This window comes from Schistocerca gregaria, chromosome 7 (assembly GCF_023897955.1).
Source record: "Schistocerca gregaria isolate iqSchGreg1 chromosome 7, iqSchGreg1.2, whole genome shotgun sequence".
NCBI lineage: Eukaryota > Metazoa > Arthropoda > Insecta > Orthoptera > Acrididae > Schistocerca > Schistocerca gregaria.
In genome coordinates this window covers 261,175,070-261,191,199 of record NC_064926.1, presented here as the reverse complement: position 1 = coordinate 261,191,199, position 16,130 = coordinate 261,175,070, and the positions used below count along the sequence as shown (strand labels likewise).

General features: G+C 42.7%; 1 protein-coding gene across 1 annotated transcript in view; it reads left to right on the top strand.

Annotated features, from left to right (window-relative positions):
• Positions 1-7,793: 7,793 nt before the first annotated feature.
• LOC126281161 (uncharacterized) overlaps positions 7,794-16,130 on the top strand; it is a 61,168-nt gene continuing 52,831 nt past the window's right edge. Inside the window, exon 1 of the mRNA XM_049979832.1 lies at positions 7,794-8,008. Coding sequence (XP_049835789.1) covers positions 7,826-8,008 — 183 coding nt within the window. The 5' untranslated portion in view covers positions 7,794-7,825. The remainder of the gene's footprint in view (positions 8,009-16,130) is intronic.

Sequence of the window (16,130 nt, the reverse complement as noted above, 5' to 3'; positions counted from 1 at the left end):
TTCACCTGAAATTAGCTTGCTGTGTTTCAGTGTTCAGTTTTCTCTTTTTTATTTGAATCACTTCATTTTCCACAGTTAACAAACGAGGACCACACTGCTTCGAAATTCTTTCTTTCCTTTTGCATTTCCTTTTGAAATCCTGTAATTTCGTAGTGGCATACAAAATGTGAATGCTTTTGGATTGAAATCTACTAAACGAAACATCTGAATGAGCTAGTAAGTTGGATAAAAACTATATTAGAAATATGTTCTGGAATCCTTCAGGAAGCTACAAAATCCATTTGCGGTCATTGCAATAAAATGCCCAAACTTTCTACTTTCATTAACATATTCTAAGAACATTATCAATGCTCCACTGTTTCCGTAGACTGTGTGGATAAGTCTAGAGATGGACAATGATGGTAGTTTTCGGGACATGAACGTTGAAATCTCATGTAACCTCTTAGAAGAATGAAGAAAAATATAGTCAGTGATTTAAGACCACAAAAATGCCTTGAGGTCCTTCGTACATTCTTATGATTTTTGAAGTACCAGGTTCATTACATGAGAATAGCAGTGCATAAATAGAGCATTAGGATCTTTTTCCAGAACTTTACTTTTGGAGTCGGTCGAGGTGGCTACTCATGACGGCAGCGTCATCATAGGTTCGGGCAATTATTTTATCCCTAGAGTTATATTTTTCCATTATCGTTCACAACTTTTTTTTGTGAAACTGAAAAATAACGGAACGCAGTTAATAACTGTGATTTATTGCATACATCTGGTGTTTGATGAAGAATAATAGACACAAAATCTGTTTTTTAATTTCGTTGCAGATTTCATCTCTCAAAACATCATCTACTGCATTTATTAAATAATTCTGAATGCTTGTCTATGTGCCGTGGAAAACCGCAGACGTTACTAAATGTTCATTCAGCGAAGGATGAAACTCGACATTTGCAAGAAGAATTTCCATGTAATTTCCTTTGTTAGTACAATGTGAATTTTCATCATGGCCTCGAAAGGGTAGTTTCAGTTTCGCTAAATAGTAAACTCGTTAATTAATCTGTTCAGAATTTTCCTGTTCTTTCTTAGTTTCTCATTGTGCAGTTCTACTTCTACCCGTCGTTGAGAACTCAAAAGAGGGCCAGATCTAAGAGGACGCGCAATAAATCTGTTGTATGTTAAAAAAGTAGAAAGATGAACTTCAGGCTCATCATGTTTTGCAGTGTTATGATTTAAATTAGAATATCCTTGCAGATTCCAAATAGATTTCTTTGTAGCAAATAACAGACAGGTCCAATAACGAAATCCGCCGCAAAACCAGTCTGATAAATCGTACAACTCCTTACGGCAATGATTCGCAGATACCTTTCTAGTAAACAATATTTTGCCTTTACACTCGTTGATACAGTCAAGTTACGATATGGTATGCCGTTGTCAATAACTTGTTTCTTCTCTGTGTAAGATAGTAATGGAAAAGGACTATGTAAATTTTTTGCAGAGTTTTTCACAACCTGTATGAAAACTACAACAATCTACACGTGCGCAAGAAACACAAGACGTACACAACACAACAGCATTCAGCCAGCCAGCAATGCGCCGAGTCGGCAAACGAAAAAACGTCCTGGCTGCGGAGTGGGCAACGAGTGGACTGAGCTGACGCATGCGCAGGGATCTATCGGCGAAGCTGTGCCAACGCCTTAGCTCATGTTTAGCGTGTTGCATTCTGCCAGGGGCTCTGCTGGCGGTGGACAGTTGAGTTGAAGTATTATCAAGCAAATTCACAGACAAAATGTACTTTATACTAATTAAGAATAATATCATAATTTCTTAAGTTTATTCAGACGTTGACGCACCTCCCTCACACCTAAAGGAGACGCCATTGAAGCAAATACCAGTTAATGACATAATGGTAACAAAAGCCTTCAGGACGTCGTAAGATCAATAATAATAATGATCGTATCACGTGGTCATTACGAAGACGTCAATATAGACGTCTGGTTACAGTAACAAAGGAAACAAGTTCGCGGCCAGCTGCATGCTATTTGTTTTTATCGTCGCTTTTTTAACATATTGTGGGACCAACAATCACATTGTATTCGTCTTTGTGCTAAGCTAACAAGCCATATTTGGTGAATTGCGTTTTTACACTCGCGCATTACGAAAATACGCAGTTTCAATGATACATCACATTATAGATCTTTCCAAAACGCGTCATTTTAGTACGATTTATTCCACTGAAGTGTAGGGAAATGCGCGTAAACGTGAACTGTGTGGAGGTAGTGCACTGAGCAGTGAACTTAAGTTTCAGCTTGGCAGTCGAAGTATGTAGTTTGACTTTTTTGCTGTCATCTCATTACAAGTGAGGAGGAAATTTGAAAGCAGCAACTCACGACTGTTTTGCATTTCATTAGCTGCTATATATGAGGTAGCTTATGACGTCTGTAGAGTATATGCGAAGCAATTCAAAGATTTTATTGAAGTAACTTATTTATCAAGAAGATAAGGTCAATAAAATATGATTAATCAAATGCGAAACAGACATAAACCCATCACATAGGTTACTTGATAAAATATGTTATATATTTTGTGAGGTGGTGGCCTGTTTCAGGCCTTTCTCCTCACGTATTATCCTATTTGCATACTGAATTTGCATAGGAGACTCTCTTGCTTCATTTACTTCCTGAGTCATTTTTTCTTGTCGACATTCCAACTGTATTGCGTGTTGTTTACATGAGTGGCAGTGAGGTAGCGTTTGGCAATGCAGGTAACCCAAGCCTCTAACATTTCGTTCTTGCAGTAGTTTCTTACATTAAATCCATGTGGTCTTGACCAGGGAATCTCCTTTTCGCTGGGACAGAAACAGGAGGAACTTCACACTTTCTGGAAGAGCGGCCGGGCATTTAAAGTGCAGTTTCTCACGCCGATGTACCACATGTGCAGTCGGATGAGTCTTTGCAGAGATTATCCTTTTGTCTAACAATAAGTTTCTGCGAACAATGAGTGGAGGAATGGAAGAATAGTGTCCTCAACAGCTGAACGGGGAACCAGTGGTGGAAGGGGTGAGAACCTAGTTAGTAAACTTCGGGTGCGATTCTCAGATGTCCACATGCTGTTATGCTGCTGTGTGTCATCTCCAGGCACGTTTTATCAAGCAAAATGTATAGTCACTAGTGTGCCTGAAATTTTCCAGACTTTTCGCTTCCCATGGGAACGGTGTGGGAGCCCAACGAATTTCCAACAAACAAGCCTGGACGTGGGAACGGAGCGACAAAAAATGGTTCAAATGGCTCTGAGCGCTTTGGGACTTAACATCTGAGGTCATTAGTCCCCTAGAAGTTAGAACTACTTAAACCTAACTAACCTAAGGACATCACGCACATCCATGCCCGAGGCAGGATTTGAACATGGGACCGTAGCAGCAGCGCGGTTCCGGACTGAAGCGCCTAGAACCGCTCAGCCACAATGGCACGGAGCGACAGTCATCTCCCATTTCCATATAAACGTATCTCATTGGCAGATAAATTTTAACTTCATGGTGGAAGCTAGGGAACGGACTTTCACATTCCTGATTGGAAGAGCATTTAGGCCCTTTCTGGGACAGGTTAGAAAACACCTAATAGTGCTTTCCGAAGTCTGAAGGAAGGCTACTAAAAACTGGGAGGCATTCATAGTCGTGTTAAGATCCGTACGGATATTCTCACTCGAACTTCTGCTTGGAGAATCTACCCTGGACTCTGCGCTCACAGCCCGCATCTCGTGGTCGTGCAGTAGTGTTCTCGCTTCCCACGCCCGGGTTCCCGGGTTCGATTCCCGGCGGGGTCAGGCATTTTTTCTGCCTCGTGATGGCTGGGTGTTGTGTGATGTCCTTAGGTTAGTTAGGTTTAAGTAGTTCTAAGTTCTAGGGGACTGATGACCATAGATGTTAAGTCCCATAGTGCTCAGAGCCATTTGAATCTGCGCTCATATGTGTTTTTCTTGATTTCACCCCTCTGCCAAGACTTCGATGTTTCATTCTGAACTTAAGTGCGTCCGCGACGAGTAATCGGGTGGATTATGAGATCTGCGATTCGCAACCTCATGACATCGGCTCGGCCTAACAACGGTTAGTAGCGGTCGCAGTTCAGCGCAACCCGACCTTTGGGCAACAATCTCCCTGGCAGCCATGGTGCATTTGCAGTGCACACTCCAGACTTCGGATATCGCGATGTATTGAGGGAAGAGAAATTAATTCCTGATTTCCATTTTTTTAGCCTCCCTAACTTGATCAACGCGCTTCACGCCCCAGTGTGCAAGTTTTTATGCAATCTAATTCTTTCTGCAAAGGTAATTTTTCTCGTAACCACTCACGTCTGTTTCGCTCTCGAGTTAACTCATTGAAGCTCACCTGCCAAGTTATGTTTCTTCCTGATTCTTCCTTTATTCATTAATATGTTATATGCTCTATTCGAGCACATACCTTTTTTGGGTAATTGTAAGGTTTTCAATCACAATTGAAAGCATGACTCGTGTCCTTTATGCCATCATGCTGGTGGCGACCCTAACAACCATTCATTTTTTATCATTGTTCAATTTTAATTATATAAGTTCATTCTCAATTTGCTTTATAACTTGGACATTTGTGTCTTATGTGTAATTTTTACCTACTATTTGAATAAATATTATTTTACTAGATCAAACTCTTATCATTCAGAAACCATCAAAGTAAATTATTCAACTGAAATTCCTGAGTCCTCCAACCATAAGCAATAGGAGAGGCCCCTGATGAATTCAGGGACTAACGAATTAATGATTTCCAGTGTGCGCGGCAGCTGATTTTTCAAGTAGCCTATCAGCTTCATGGGGGTTATCTGCCATTTTATATGACCTGGGGTAACAGATTCAACATCAGTCTAAACTGCATACCCATTGAGCAAGAGTTCGTGCTGTAGCGATACCTGGTGATGACATCAAATAAAGTGAAATTTTTATTTGCTGAAATACTTGTGAATATACCCAAAGACTTTTCACAGAGGTGTGCGTAAAAGAAGGAACTAAAATTAATTTCAGAATATTGTCGATACGTTCGGCATAGAAAATGTTTAACAATAAAAACACTCTTTGTACTGTGTATTCAGAAATTTTATTTTTTATCATTTTACAAGAAAAAGAATTCGCTGTTAGGTTTCTGTTGCTCTGAAATGCGGACAACGGTCGGCCATTGAACATTGTTAAGTTTGTAATAATTTAATAAGCATTAAAATATATCACAGAAAGAGCTATTACGTTTCATTAAAGTAAACAGTTCTTTCCCATGCAGGAAGCAGTATCGTTTCTAATTTTCAATGACTGCAGCAGCGTGGGAAGATCACGCCAATGAAAGTCTTTGTTGGCCACCATTACCGACAGTAACACTTCTTTTAGTATTTTCACAGCTTCTCTCAGATGTAAACGCCTGAGAGTGTATAGATAATTTATCTTTGACGGGCTTTATCTGGATATGTTAGTAACTTTATAGCATTTGCAGTATTTATCGTAACTTGTGGACTATCAGTTCAGTGATTCACATACGTTGCTTCACTGCGTTCGATTACCATTTCAAAAACAATGTTTTGAGGTAAAAGATAATAAATAATTTACGTTTCCTTACGAAGAGACAACAACATTTCGCCAAGCGACATCCACGAATAAGAACATTTCCCATGCTTAAGTTTATGAAAGATATCCTGAGCGTTTAGCTTTTCGATAGATCACGCAAACATTTTACGTGTAATATTTTAAGGCGCCTCACATACGTAGCAAGGCAGTGCGCCGTTATTTAAAACAAAAGTTATTTTAATTAAAGAATCATGCAGATTTTAGTATATCGTCGCCCTTTTGTAACTGGAATTTTAACCTTTCCTGTAGAATATATTTCACTACAGTACTCTTCAGTATAATTCCCCCCTCCCGCCCCCTTAGGAAAGATGCCATAAAATCAGTACATTTTAGCACCAATACAGTGTCCACAGTACACGAGCTTCTAACAGTTTGTAAACTACTTTTATTCATCGTCAAAAATCTCTAGCATAACAATGATACATCAGCCTTGTTATTACATATTGCATGAACGTACGAAACAAGAATGATCAAGTCTTTCGCATACTCTTAGTTGTAATCACCATAATAAATTCATATTCTCGGGGAAATTTGTTTGCTTTTCCTTCTTAAGAAAAGCCTGTGGTTATATACTCCGTTTATGCCTAATGCAAGCATCTATAATGATATATATGGTCTTCCTTACATACCCAACTGGACTAAATTGCTGCGAGCCAAATATTTAGAAGTTGTTTCTGCGATTTCCGGAGATCACTCTCGCAAGGGATAAGGTGGTCGCGGTGTCAGTGCCAAGCTCATTTTAGGCTTCAGTCACTGTGGCACAGTGGATTCCGCCGATTACCGACATCGGCCGAAGACGGCAGATCTTTTCAAATCAGTACGCTGCTACGTGCGCGGACACATTGTAGCCGATTTCATCGTCCGAACTTCGAGACTTCGTTCGGACAACAATCGATGAAATTCAAATCAGTTTATTTTCTTCAGTCAAATCGACCGACGTTCTTACACAGTAAGTATGCACTGTGAGAAGCTGACAAGTTTATCACAAGAAAGAGTGAGTTTGTGGCGTCCTGAGGATGAAAAATATCATAATCAGGATATAGTTCGGAATCTATGGACTGAAATCGCAGGGTTTTTGGGAACCACAAATACGCAAAATCTAAGTAATTGTAGCCCCAAAAATAATTCGTTCAAGTGAGAAGCGTGGCGCACCGCTTTAATTAATGTAGTGTATCTTCTTTGGGCTGTAGTAGGTGCGCAATAGCTGTCTACAGATTATTGCTTCTGCTTCTTAGCGTTTTAATACCAGTAAAGTGATGACTGTTATACGAAGTGGTTTGCATATATAGTGTTTGTGTTTCCACATTTCAGTGCTTCGGATGTCTTGAGTACCTTATTCTAAATTTTTTGCTTGTCTTCCATACGTTGTGGAATGGCAGTGAAGGTTAATTGAAATACATCTTCATAATTTCAAATAAATACAGCAAAACCTTGCTTTTCAAAGGTCATCATGAATCGTCTCGAATATGTAACGGAACTCTTGGCGCTACAGTCCGGAACCGCGCGACCGCTACGGTAGCAGGTTCGAATCCTGCCTCGGGCATGGATGTGTGTGATGTCCTTAGGTTAGTTAGGTTTAAGTAGTTCTAAGTTCTAGGGGACTGATGACCTCAGCTGTTAAGTCCCATAGTGCTCAGAGCCATTTGAACCATTTTTGTAACGGAACGTTTCTCCCTTAATCTCATGTATTCGGAACACTTGTCTGTTTATTCCAATAACTGAGGGCAGAGTGTACGCTACTTGTCACGTTATTTTCGAGACAGATGTAGCCAAGTAAGGTGCATTCGGTGTCTTTTTAAGAGCAAAAACACAGATGCAAAAGCAGCAATGTAGCGCTCTTCTCCAACCGCAGAGGTGTCGTGGTACCCATACCACCCATGGACGCTAGACCCTAACCTAATTCATACAGAAAATGGATTCTAACCTAATCCAACCTAATGTCCTTGATACCGCCAGAAGCTGGCGTAAGGGATCGGATGTACTGTCGGCCGATGTTAGCTTACGACCTCTGGTGCCAGCGTCCAGCAACTGTTATCGGAGCCACTGTAAACTCAGCCGTACTCAAAATGCGCCGATGGACACCTACACGTCATTTTGACGTCACTTCCGGGTCTCCGGAGTCTCGCAAGCTCTTAGGCCATGTCTGTTTGTTTACTGGGGCGCCGCGGCTGATGTTCAGTAGCTCTACGACAGTCGGCCGGTGAGGATGGTGGCAGCTGAGTCCAGGGCAGCGTTCTGCGTGGCGACGGCGCTGCTACTGCTGATGCAGGTGGTGGACGCGGCAGCGTTCGCCAGGCAGGGCTACAGCAGACGGCGCGGAATAAAGATCCCGCGCATCGCCACCACGTCGACGACGAACACCGAGGCTCCAAGACCCCCGCCAACGCAGGTATGCAAGCGCTAAACGCCGAGCCGATCAGTATATGCGCTGATCAGCCAGAAAATTATCACCACCAACCTATTATCGATACAAACCGGTTCAGGCGATAGCAGCGTCACCTTCCGCCTAATGAGTGCCACTGAGACTCACGCACGATGCATGTAATACACTACTGGCCATTAAAATTGCTACACCACGAAGAAATGAAGTTGATAAACGGGTATTCATTGGACAAATATATTATACTAGAACTGACATGTGACTACATTTTCACGCAATTTGGGTGCGGAGATCCTGACAAATGAGTACCCAGAACAACCACCTCTGGCCGTAATAACGGCCTTGATACGCCTGGGCATTGAGTCAAACAGAGCATGGATGGCGAGTACCGGTACAGCTGCCCATGCAGCTTCACCATGATACTACAGTTCATCAAGAGTAGTGACTGGTGCATTGTGATGAGCTAGCTGCTCGGGCACCATTGACCAGACGTTTTCAGTTGGTGAGAGATCTGCAAAATGTGCTGGCCAGGGCAGCAGTCGAACATTTTCTGTATCCAGAAAGGCCCGTACAGGACATGCAATATGCGGTCGTACATTATCCTGCTGAAGTGTAGGGTTTCGCAGGGATCGCATGAAGGGTAGATTCACGGGTCGTAACACATCTGAAATGCATCGTCCACTGTTGAAAGTGCCGTCAATGCGAACAAGAGGTGACCAAGATGTGTAATCAATGGCACACCATACCATCACGCCGGGTGATACGCCAGTATGGCGATGACGAATACACGCTTCCAATATGCGTTCACCGCGATGTCGCCAAATACGGATGGGACAATAATGACGCTGTAAACAGAACCTGGATTCATCCGAAAAAATGACGTTTTGGCATTCGTGCATCCAGGTTTCGTCGTTGAGTACACCACCGCAGGTACTCCTGTCTGTGATGCAGCGTCAGGGGTAACCCCAACCATAGTCTCTGAGCTGATAGTCTATGCTTGTGCAAACGTCGTCGAACTGTTCGTGCAGATGGTTATTGTCTTGCAAACGACCCCATCTGTTGACTCGGGGATCAAGATGTGGCTGCACGATCCGTTACAGCCATGCGGATAAAATGCCTGTCGTCTCGACTGCTAGTGATACGAGGCCGTTGGGATCCAGCACGGCGTTCCGTATTACCCTCCTGAACCCACCGATTCCATATTCTGCTAACAGTCATTGGATCTCGACCAATGCGAGCAGCAATGTCGCGATACTATAAACCGCATTCGCGATAGTCTGCAATCCGACTTTTATCAAAGTCGGAAACGTGGGGATACGCATTTCTTCTCCTTACACGAGGTATCACAACAACATTTCACCAGGCAACGCACGTCAACTGCTGTTTGTATATGAGAAATCGGTTGGAAACTTTCCTCATGTCAGCAGGTTGTAGGTGTCGCCACCGACGTCAACCTTGTGTGAATGGTCTGAAAAGCTAATCATTTGCATATCACAGTATCTTCTTCCTGTCGATTAAATTTCGCGTCTGTAGCACGTCATCTTCGTGGTGTAGCAATTCTAATGGCCAGTAGTGTATCAATGAGTGTGGTGTTTGCGTGCAGATTGGTGAACGCGCACGATCTGAGTTTGACCGATGGCAGATTGTGATGGTCCGGAGGTGCCGCACGAGGCATTTCGGAAACCGCACGATTTGTTGGGTTTTCGAGGCCTGCTGCGGTGAGTGTCTTCAACACGTGGGAAAGCCAAGGTGAAAGCATGTCTAGACGTCGTGGGGTTGGGTCGTCGCAGACTGTGCAGACTAGTAAAACAGGACAGACGGTGAACAGTGGCAGAACTAACATCAGACTTTAATGCTGGGCAGAGTACAAGTGTGTCTCAACACACAGTGCACCTAACACTCCTAACGACGGACCTGCTGCGCCGATGACTCACGCATGTGCCTATGTTAACAGCACGACATCGGTAACTACGACTTATTGGGCACGTGCTCATCGGCACTGGATGTTGGCGCAGTGGCGGAGCGTTGCATGGTCTGATTAATCCCGATACTTTCTTCATTGTGCCACGGGACGGGGCGAATCCGTCGTCTTCTAGGGGAGCAGCTCCTTGACAACTCTACTGCGGGACGGAGACAGACTGGCGGCGTCTCCTTTATGCTCTGTGGAAACATCACGTGGCCATCCATGTGTGCAGTGGATCTCGTGAAAGGCACCATGACGGTCAAGGAGTATAGTGCATTGGTTGCAAATCACTTACACGCCTTCATGGTGATCATGTTTCCCGACAGCAGTATCTTTTTTCAACAAGATAGTGCGCTCTGTCACAAGGCAAGGAGTGTGATAGAGTGGTTCGAGAAACACATTGACGAGTTCCAGTTAATATGCTGCTCCCCCCCCCCCCCCCCCCACACACACACAGACACCTTTCCCGCCCCAAACTCGAGGGATCTGAAACCGATCGAACAATTCTGGAATGAAATTGAAAGTGGTGTCGGAGCTCATCGTCCCCCTTCCAGAAATTTACAGGAATTAGGTGACTTGTGTGTGCAGACATGGTGCCAACTCCCTCCAGCGACCTTCCAAGGCCTCACTGCTTCCATACCATGACGCTGCTGTTACCGCGCCAGACATACCGGCTGTTAGGAATGTACAGGGTGGCGCACGAAATGTGTTACCATTTAATTTTTGAATATAAACTTTATTGCCAATACAATCTGAAAAGAACATATACTACAATGAAGAGCCGTCCATGGAGATTTGTTCTAACTCAGCACATGCTCAATATGTCCACCATTTTGTTTCCTAACTTCCTTCAAAGGAGCACTGAAGTTAGTGATTACCCTAGGGCACATGTCTTTCGTAATTTCACTGCAAGCTTGAGGAATAAGTCTTCTGACCTCCATTAAATCACGTGGACGCTTCGGGAAAATTTTTTCCTTTAGGTACCCTCAAAGAAAAAAGTCACGTGGATTGAGGTCTGGACTATTGGGGGGCCAATTTTGTCCGTCATTGAAGCGACCTGGAAACCTGAGTGAAATGATTCGCATGTGGAAATGCTCGTGTAAAAACTCCAACACAGTGTTTGCAGTATGTGGCCTTGCTCCATCTTGCATGAACCACTGCGTGTTGAAGGTCAAGGCAGTAGCAAGAAGCTGTGGAATTTAATGGAGCTCAGAAGACTTATTCTTCAAGCGTGCAGTGAAATTACGGAAGACATAAGCCGTAGGGTAATCACTAACTTCAGTGTTCGTTTGAAGGAAGTTAGGAAACGAAATGGTGGACATATTGAGCATGTGCTGAGTTAGAACAAATTTCCAAAAATGGTTCAAATGGCTCTGAGCACTATGGGACTTAACATCTGTGGTCATCAGTCCCCTAGAACTTAGAACTACTGAAACCTAACTAACCTAAGGACATCACACAGTCCGCAGCTCGTGGTCGTGCGGTAGCGTTCTCGCTTCCCACGCCCGGGTTCCCGGGTTCGATTCCCGGCGGGGTCAGGGATTTTCTCTGCCTCGTGATGACTGGGTGTTGTGTGCTGTCCTTAGGTTAGTTAGGTTTAAGTAGTTCTAAGTTCTAGGGGACTGATGACCATAGATGTTAAGTCCCATAGTGCTCAGAGCCATTTTTGACATCACATACATCCATGCCCGAGGCAGGATTCGAACCTACGACCGTAGCGGTCACGCGGTTCCAGACTGAAGCGCCTAGAACCGCACGGCCACACCGGCCGGCAACAAATCTCCATGGACGGCTCTTCATTGTAGTATATGTTCCTTTCAGTTTGTATTGACAATGAAGTTTATATCCAAAAACAAAATGGTAACGCATTTCGTTCGCCACCCTGTATTTTCTGCACAATTACCACTCGATTGCTGCATTCGAACGCAGCGCTTCGACAGATGCGGTTACGGTCGTGGTAATCGTTCACGCTTCTCGGTTACGTCCTTAACGCTGACAGCTCTTTACATTACGTTGGCCTCCTCCCTCTAAAATCTAAGTTGTGGTGACGGAGAGGCCTGTTAACTCAAGGTCTAGGCTAGGCTGAAATGGGACATAAAACACGAGTGAATAAAAATCCTCTGTCAAGTCCTTAATTTTCTTTACCGATTGCCTGTGTCGGCTATTGCCGTTTTCGGCTCATTACCAACCCATCTTGAGATCTAAAAGTACACAAAATTGTGCAAAAAAAATGTACAATAAAAAATACGTTCAACACTCGCGTTTTCATTTGCAACACATACGAATCTAAAATATTTTTCGGTTTGTGATATTCAGTGCACAGCGTCGTATTTTCAGAGCTAAGTCGCCCTAATTAAACAAAAAATCCTATAGGCATAAAGGGAAAATATTAAAATGTGACACAATAAAAATGCTATATTATGTGATAATATGAAGTATCTTACCTAAAGGGAAAATTTTAGTTGCTTATGTAAACTGACAACATCAATCACTAATCACATATCGTTACATGCCCATTTTCCCGCACATGTATACAACGATCGACAGCAAATAGTTGCATCGCCCCTGAGTGTATGTAAACAAGAAGTCATTTCTAACGTCCATATCAGGAACAAGGATGTGTCTGTGTGACAGTCGTCCGCCAACTGGCTGATGTGCAGCGTCTTGGCTAGACGAAGACTGCCTGTCAGGTAGCGGTAACATACAAATAATTTACTACAGACGTGACGGTAATAAGACAAAAGATGTTCATATAGTGAGCTTTTTTTAGAAATTTACTTTGTATAATGTGAGAAATTATATTCACATCAGCACATTTCTAATAAATAAACACTGAAATCACTGAAAGGTGCTAATTTTGTTGATGAGTTGGCAAAGCCGATGAATGTGGCTTTGAAGTGAAGATTGTGCTAACAGATTGATCTATAGTGTAAGATGTCAAATTCCGCTCCGACGTTTATCGAAGGTATTTAAAATCTGTGCATGCATGTACTAAAAAAAATATCTTATAGTTTCACACACGTTTCGTTTTGTTGACTTAAAACGTTATCAGTGGTAGAATTTTTGTCACATTTCCACTTACTTACAGAGGTGTCGCCTGTCTGCATATTTTCGAAGTATTTCTGATTTTGCCAAGGTTGTTTTTGGTAAACATCACGTCGGTTTCCAGCACTACAAATTTCGTGATATTCGTATACGACAAAATATAGCGCCAGTGGCGTTTACGTTCTCCTTGCTAAACGTATATGTTAATATCGAAAGACAATGATAATTGCGTAGGTCTGAAACATTTAAAAATAGACATGGCTTTTACGATGTTGGAGGTACTTTTTTTTTACTTATACAAAATACAGCGGCATAATTAACTCAGAAAGACGAGCTCATTTGCGTTTGTAATGAACTTCTATACTCTATTCGTACAATGAAGACCACGCGGCTCTCGTGTCAAGCAATCTTTATTTCAAGTGATCATTGTTTCTGTAGGTGTCTGAGTCAAGGTAAATGAATCATTTTTACTGACAAAAGTAATCCGTAGGAGAAGCAATACTGCAAATATGATTACTGATCGTTTCAGTGGCAGCAATTAAAGCTGTGCTATAAGGTTCCTGCCTAACCGCTTCCTCGAAAATCATTACACAGTTTTGCATCTCGTCTTAGTGTGGTATTACTTTCGACTAAAACTGATCCACTTACCCTCAATCATCTACCCACTTAGCCCTATGACTTAATTTAAAAAAATACATCACTTGAAAAATTGATCGTTTGGAATGGAGATTACTAGGAAGGCTATACACAAAATCAATATCGTTCATCTTCTGTCGCTGTAGTTGTTGTCATCGCTGTAAAATCGATATCTGACCCCCGTGACAGCCGCCCCTTCGAGTTCTTCCGAATTACCACTGACAGATTGATTATATATATATATATATATATATATATATATATATATATATATATATATATATATTCGCGGGCGTCAAAGGCATAGTGCGCTTAGTAGAAAAGTACCAGCGAGTGAAAGAGTTCTCACTCCACATCAATTTCAATGAGTCGAGCATACAAAGAACAAACGCAACGTCAACAATAATGGCAAGTGATTCGCTATTGCTAGCTATAAAAAGGGAAACATCTATTACTAAATGTAGTGTGAGTACAGTTAGAAGGGACTGGAACCAATAAAAGCTACCTCTCCCCGACTATTATACTGCAAACCTACCAGGGTCCGCAAAAAACTAGGTTTTTAGCTACCTGATTTGGCACTGTTTTTTGTTGTCGCCTATAATAAGAGCTTCCTAGGAAAAAAAGTGTCAGCATTTATTTTCGAAACTGATCAATAGATACAAATAAACACGAGTGTGTTACAATGCAGCTCCCAATATGGGTGATGAGTGTTTTGGTAAATAACTTGGAAAAATTCATTATCAGAATATTCTGTTAGATGTGTTTAGAATGTAAACGTAAGTTCCAGCCCCAAATAGGTGCAACAATTTACTTTTCGCACTGTGGGGGTAGTGTTGTGCTGTACGGTGCACTTTCTCCCGTCACCCCAACCCCTCCATTCGACCCACGAAGAAAGATCAGTCTTAGCAGTTCACACGTTCTGTCCAAAACAAAGCTCTAAATTCTAATGTTAATCGTATACTAATCAGAAAAAGTTACAACATAATACATTATAAGTTAATTCGGTGACTGGAAGTGACATTTAATTACAAACAAGAACAGTAAAAAAAATAACAGTTTTAGAACCACGGAAAGTCAAGAAACAATCATACAAGACATTAATTCGAACCGGGTACCGTGTGAAGATACAATCGTCTATTTTGTCAGAATTTTATTTTTGCCTTCGTGCCACTAGTTATACTGTAAGTTCGGCTGCGAAATCTGATGTTTTAAGCTTTTCCGGAGACATTTTTTTGTGTGACATAGCGTGCGATGGATTTCGAGTTCGAAGAAAAATGTACTGGCCGGCCGCGGTGGTCTCGCGGTTCTAGGCGCGCAGTCCGGAACCGTGCGACTGCTACGGTCGCAGGTTCGAATCCTGCCTCGGGCATGGATGTGTATGATGTCCTTAGGTTAGTTAGGTTTAAGTAGTTCTAAGTTCTAGGGGACTGATGACCACAGCAGTTGAGTCCCATAGTGCTCAGAGCCATTTGAACCATTTTTTTGAAAAATGTACTGGTACTAGATGTCAACTGGCTTTTAACAACTGAACTTAGATACCAGAGGCCGACACTCGGACAACTCGTCCAACAGTACCAGGGGATAAGCAGCTAACAACGTAAGTGTACAAGACAATCTGCAGTAATTTCCCCAATTTATGAATGAATTTCGGTGCCATATGCGGCTGGCTAAGGCTGCAAACTACATATAAAGCGAAACTTCCTGGCAGATTACAACTGTGTGCCCGACCGAGACTCGAACTCGGGACCTTTGCCTTTCGCGGGCAAGTGCTCCACCATCTGAGCTACCGAAGCACGACTCACGCCCGGTACTTACAGCTTTACTTCTGCCAGTATCTCGTCTCCTACCTTCCAAACTTTACAGAAGCTCTTCTGCGAACCTTGCAGAACTAGCGCTCCTGAAAGAAAGGATATAGCGGAGACATGGCTTAGCCACAGCCTGGGGGATGTTTCCAGAATGAGATTTTCACTCTGCAACTTAGTGTGTGCTGATATGAAACTTCCTGGCAGATTAAAACTGTGTGCCCGACCGAGACTCGAACTCGGGACCTTTGCCTTTCGCGGGCAAGTGCTCTACCATCTGAGTTTCATATCAGCGCACACTCCGCTGCAGAGTGAAAATCTCATTCTGGAAACATCCCCCAGGCTGTGGCTAAGCCATGTCTCCGCTATATCCTTTCTTTCAGGAATGCTAGTTCTGCAAGGTTCGCAGAAGAGCTTCTGTAAAGTTTGGAAGGTAGGAGACGAGATACTGGCAGAAGTAAAGCTGTAGTACCGGGCGTGAGTCGTGCTTCGGTAGCTCAGATGGTAGCCGGCACGGTAGCTCAGCGCGTTCGGTCAGAGGGCTAGCTGCTCTCTGTGATAAAAAAAAAAACTGAGTTAACGGATCAATAACGAATTAAAACGGGTGTCTTTCGACGTCCGCTTCGAGCAGATACAACAAACGAAAACGAACAAAATGAGATTTTTTTTTTAAAAAAAAGAATAT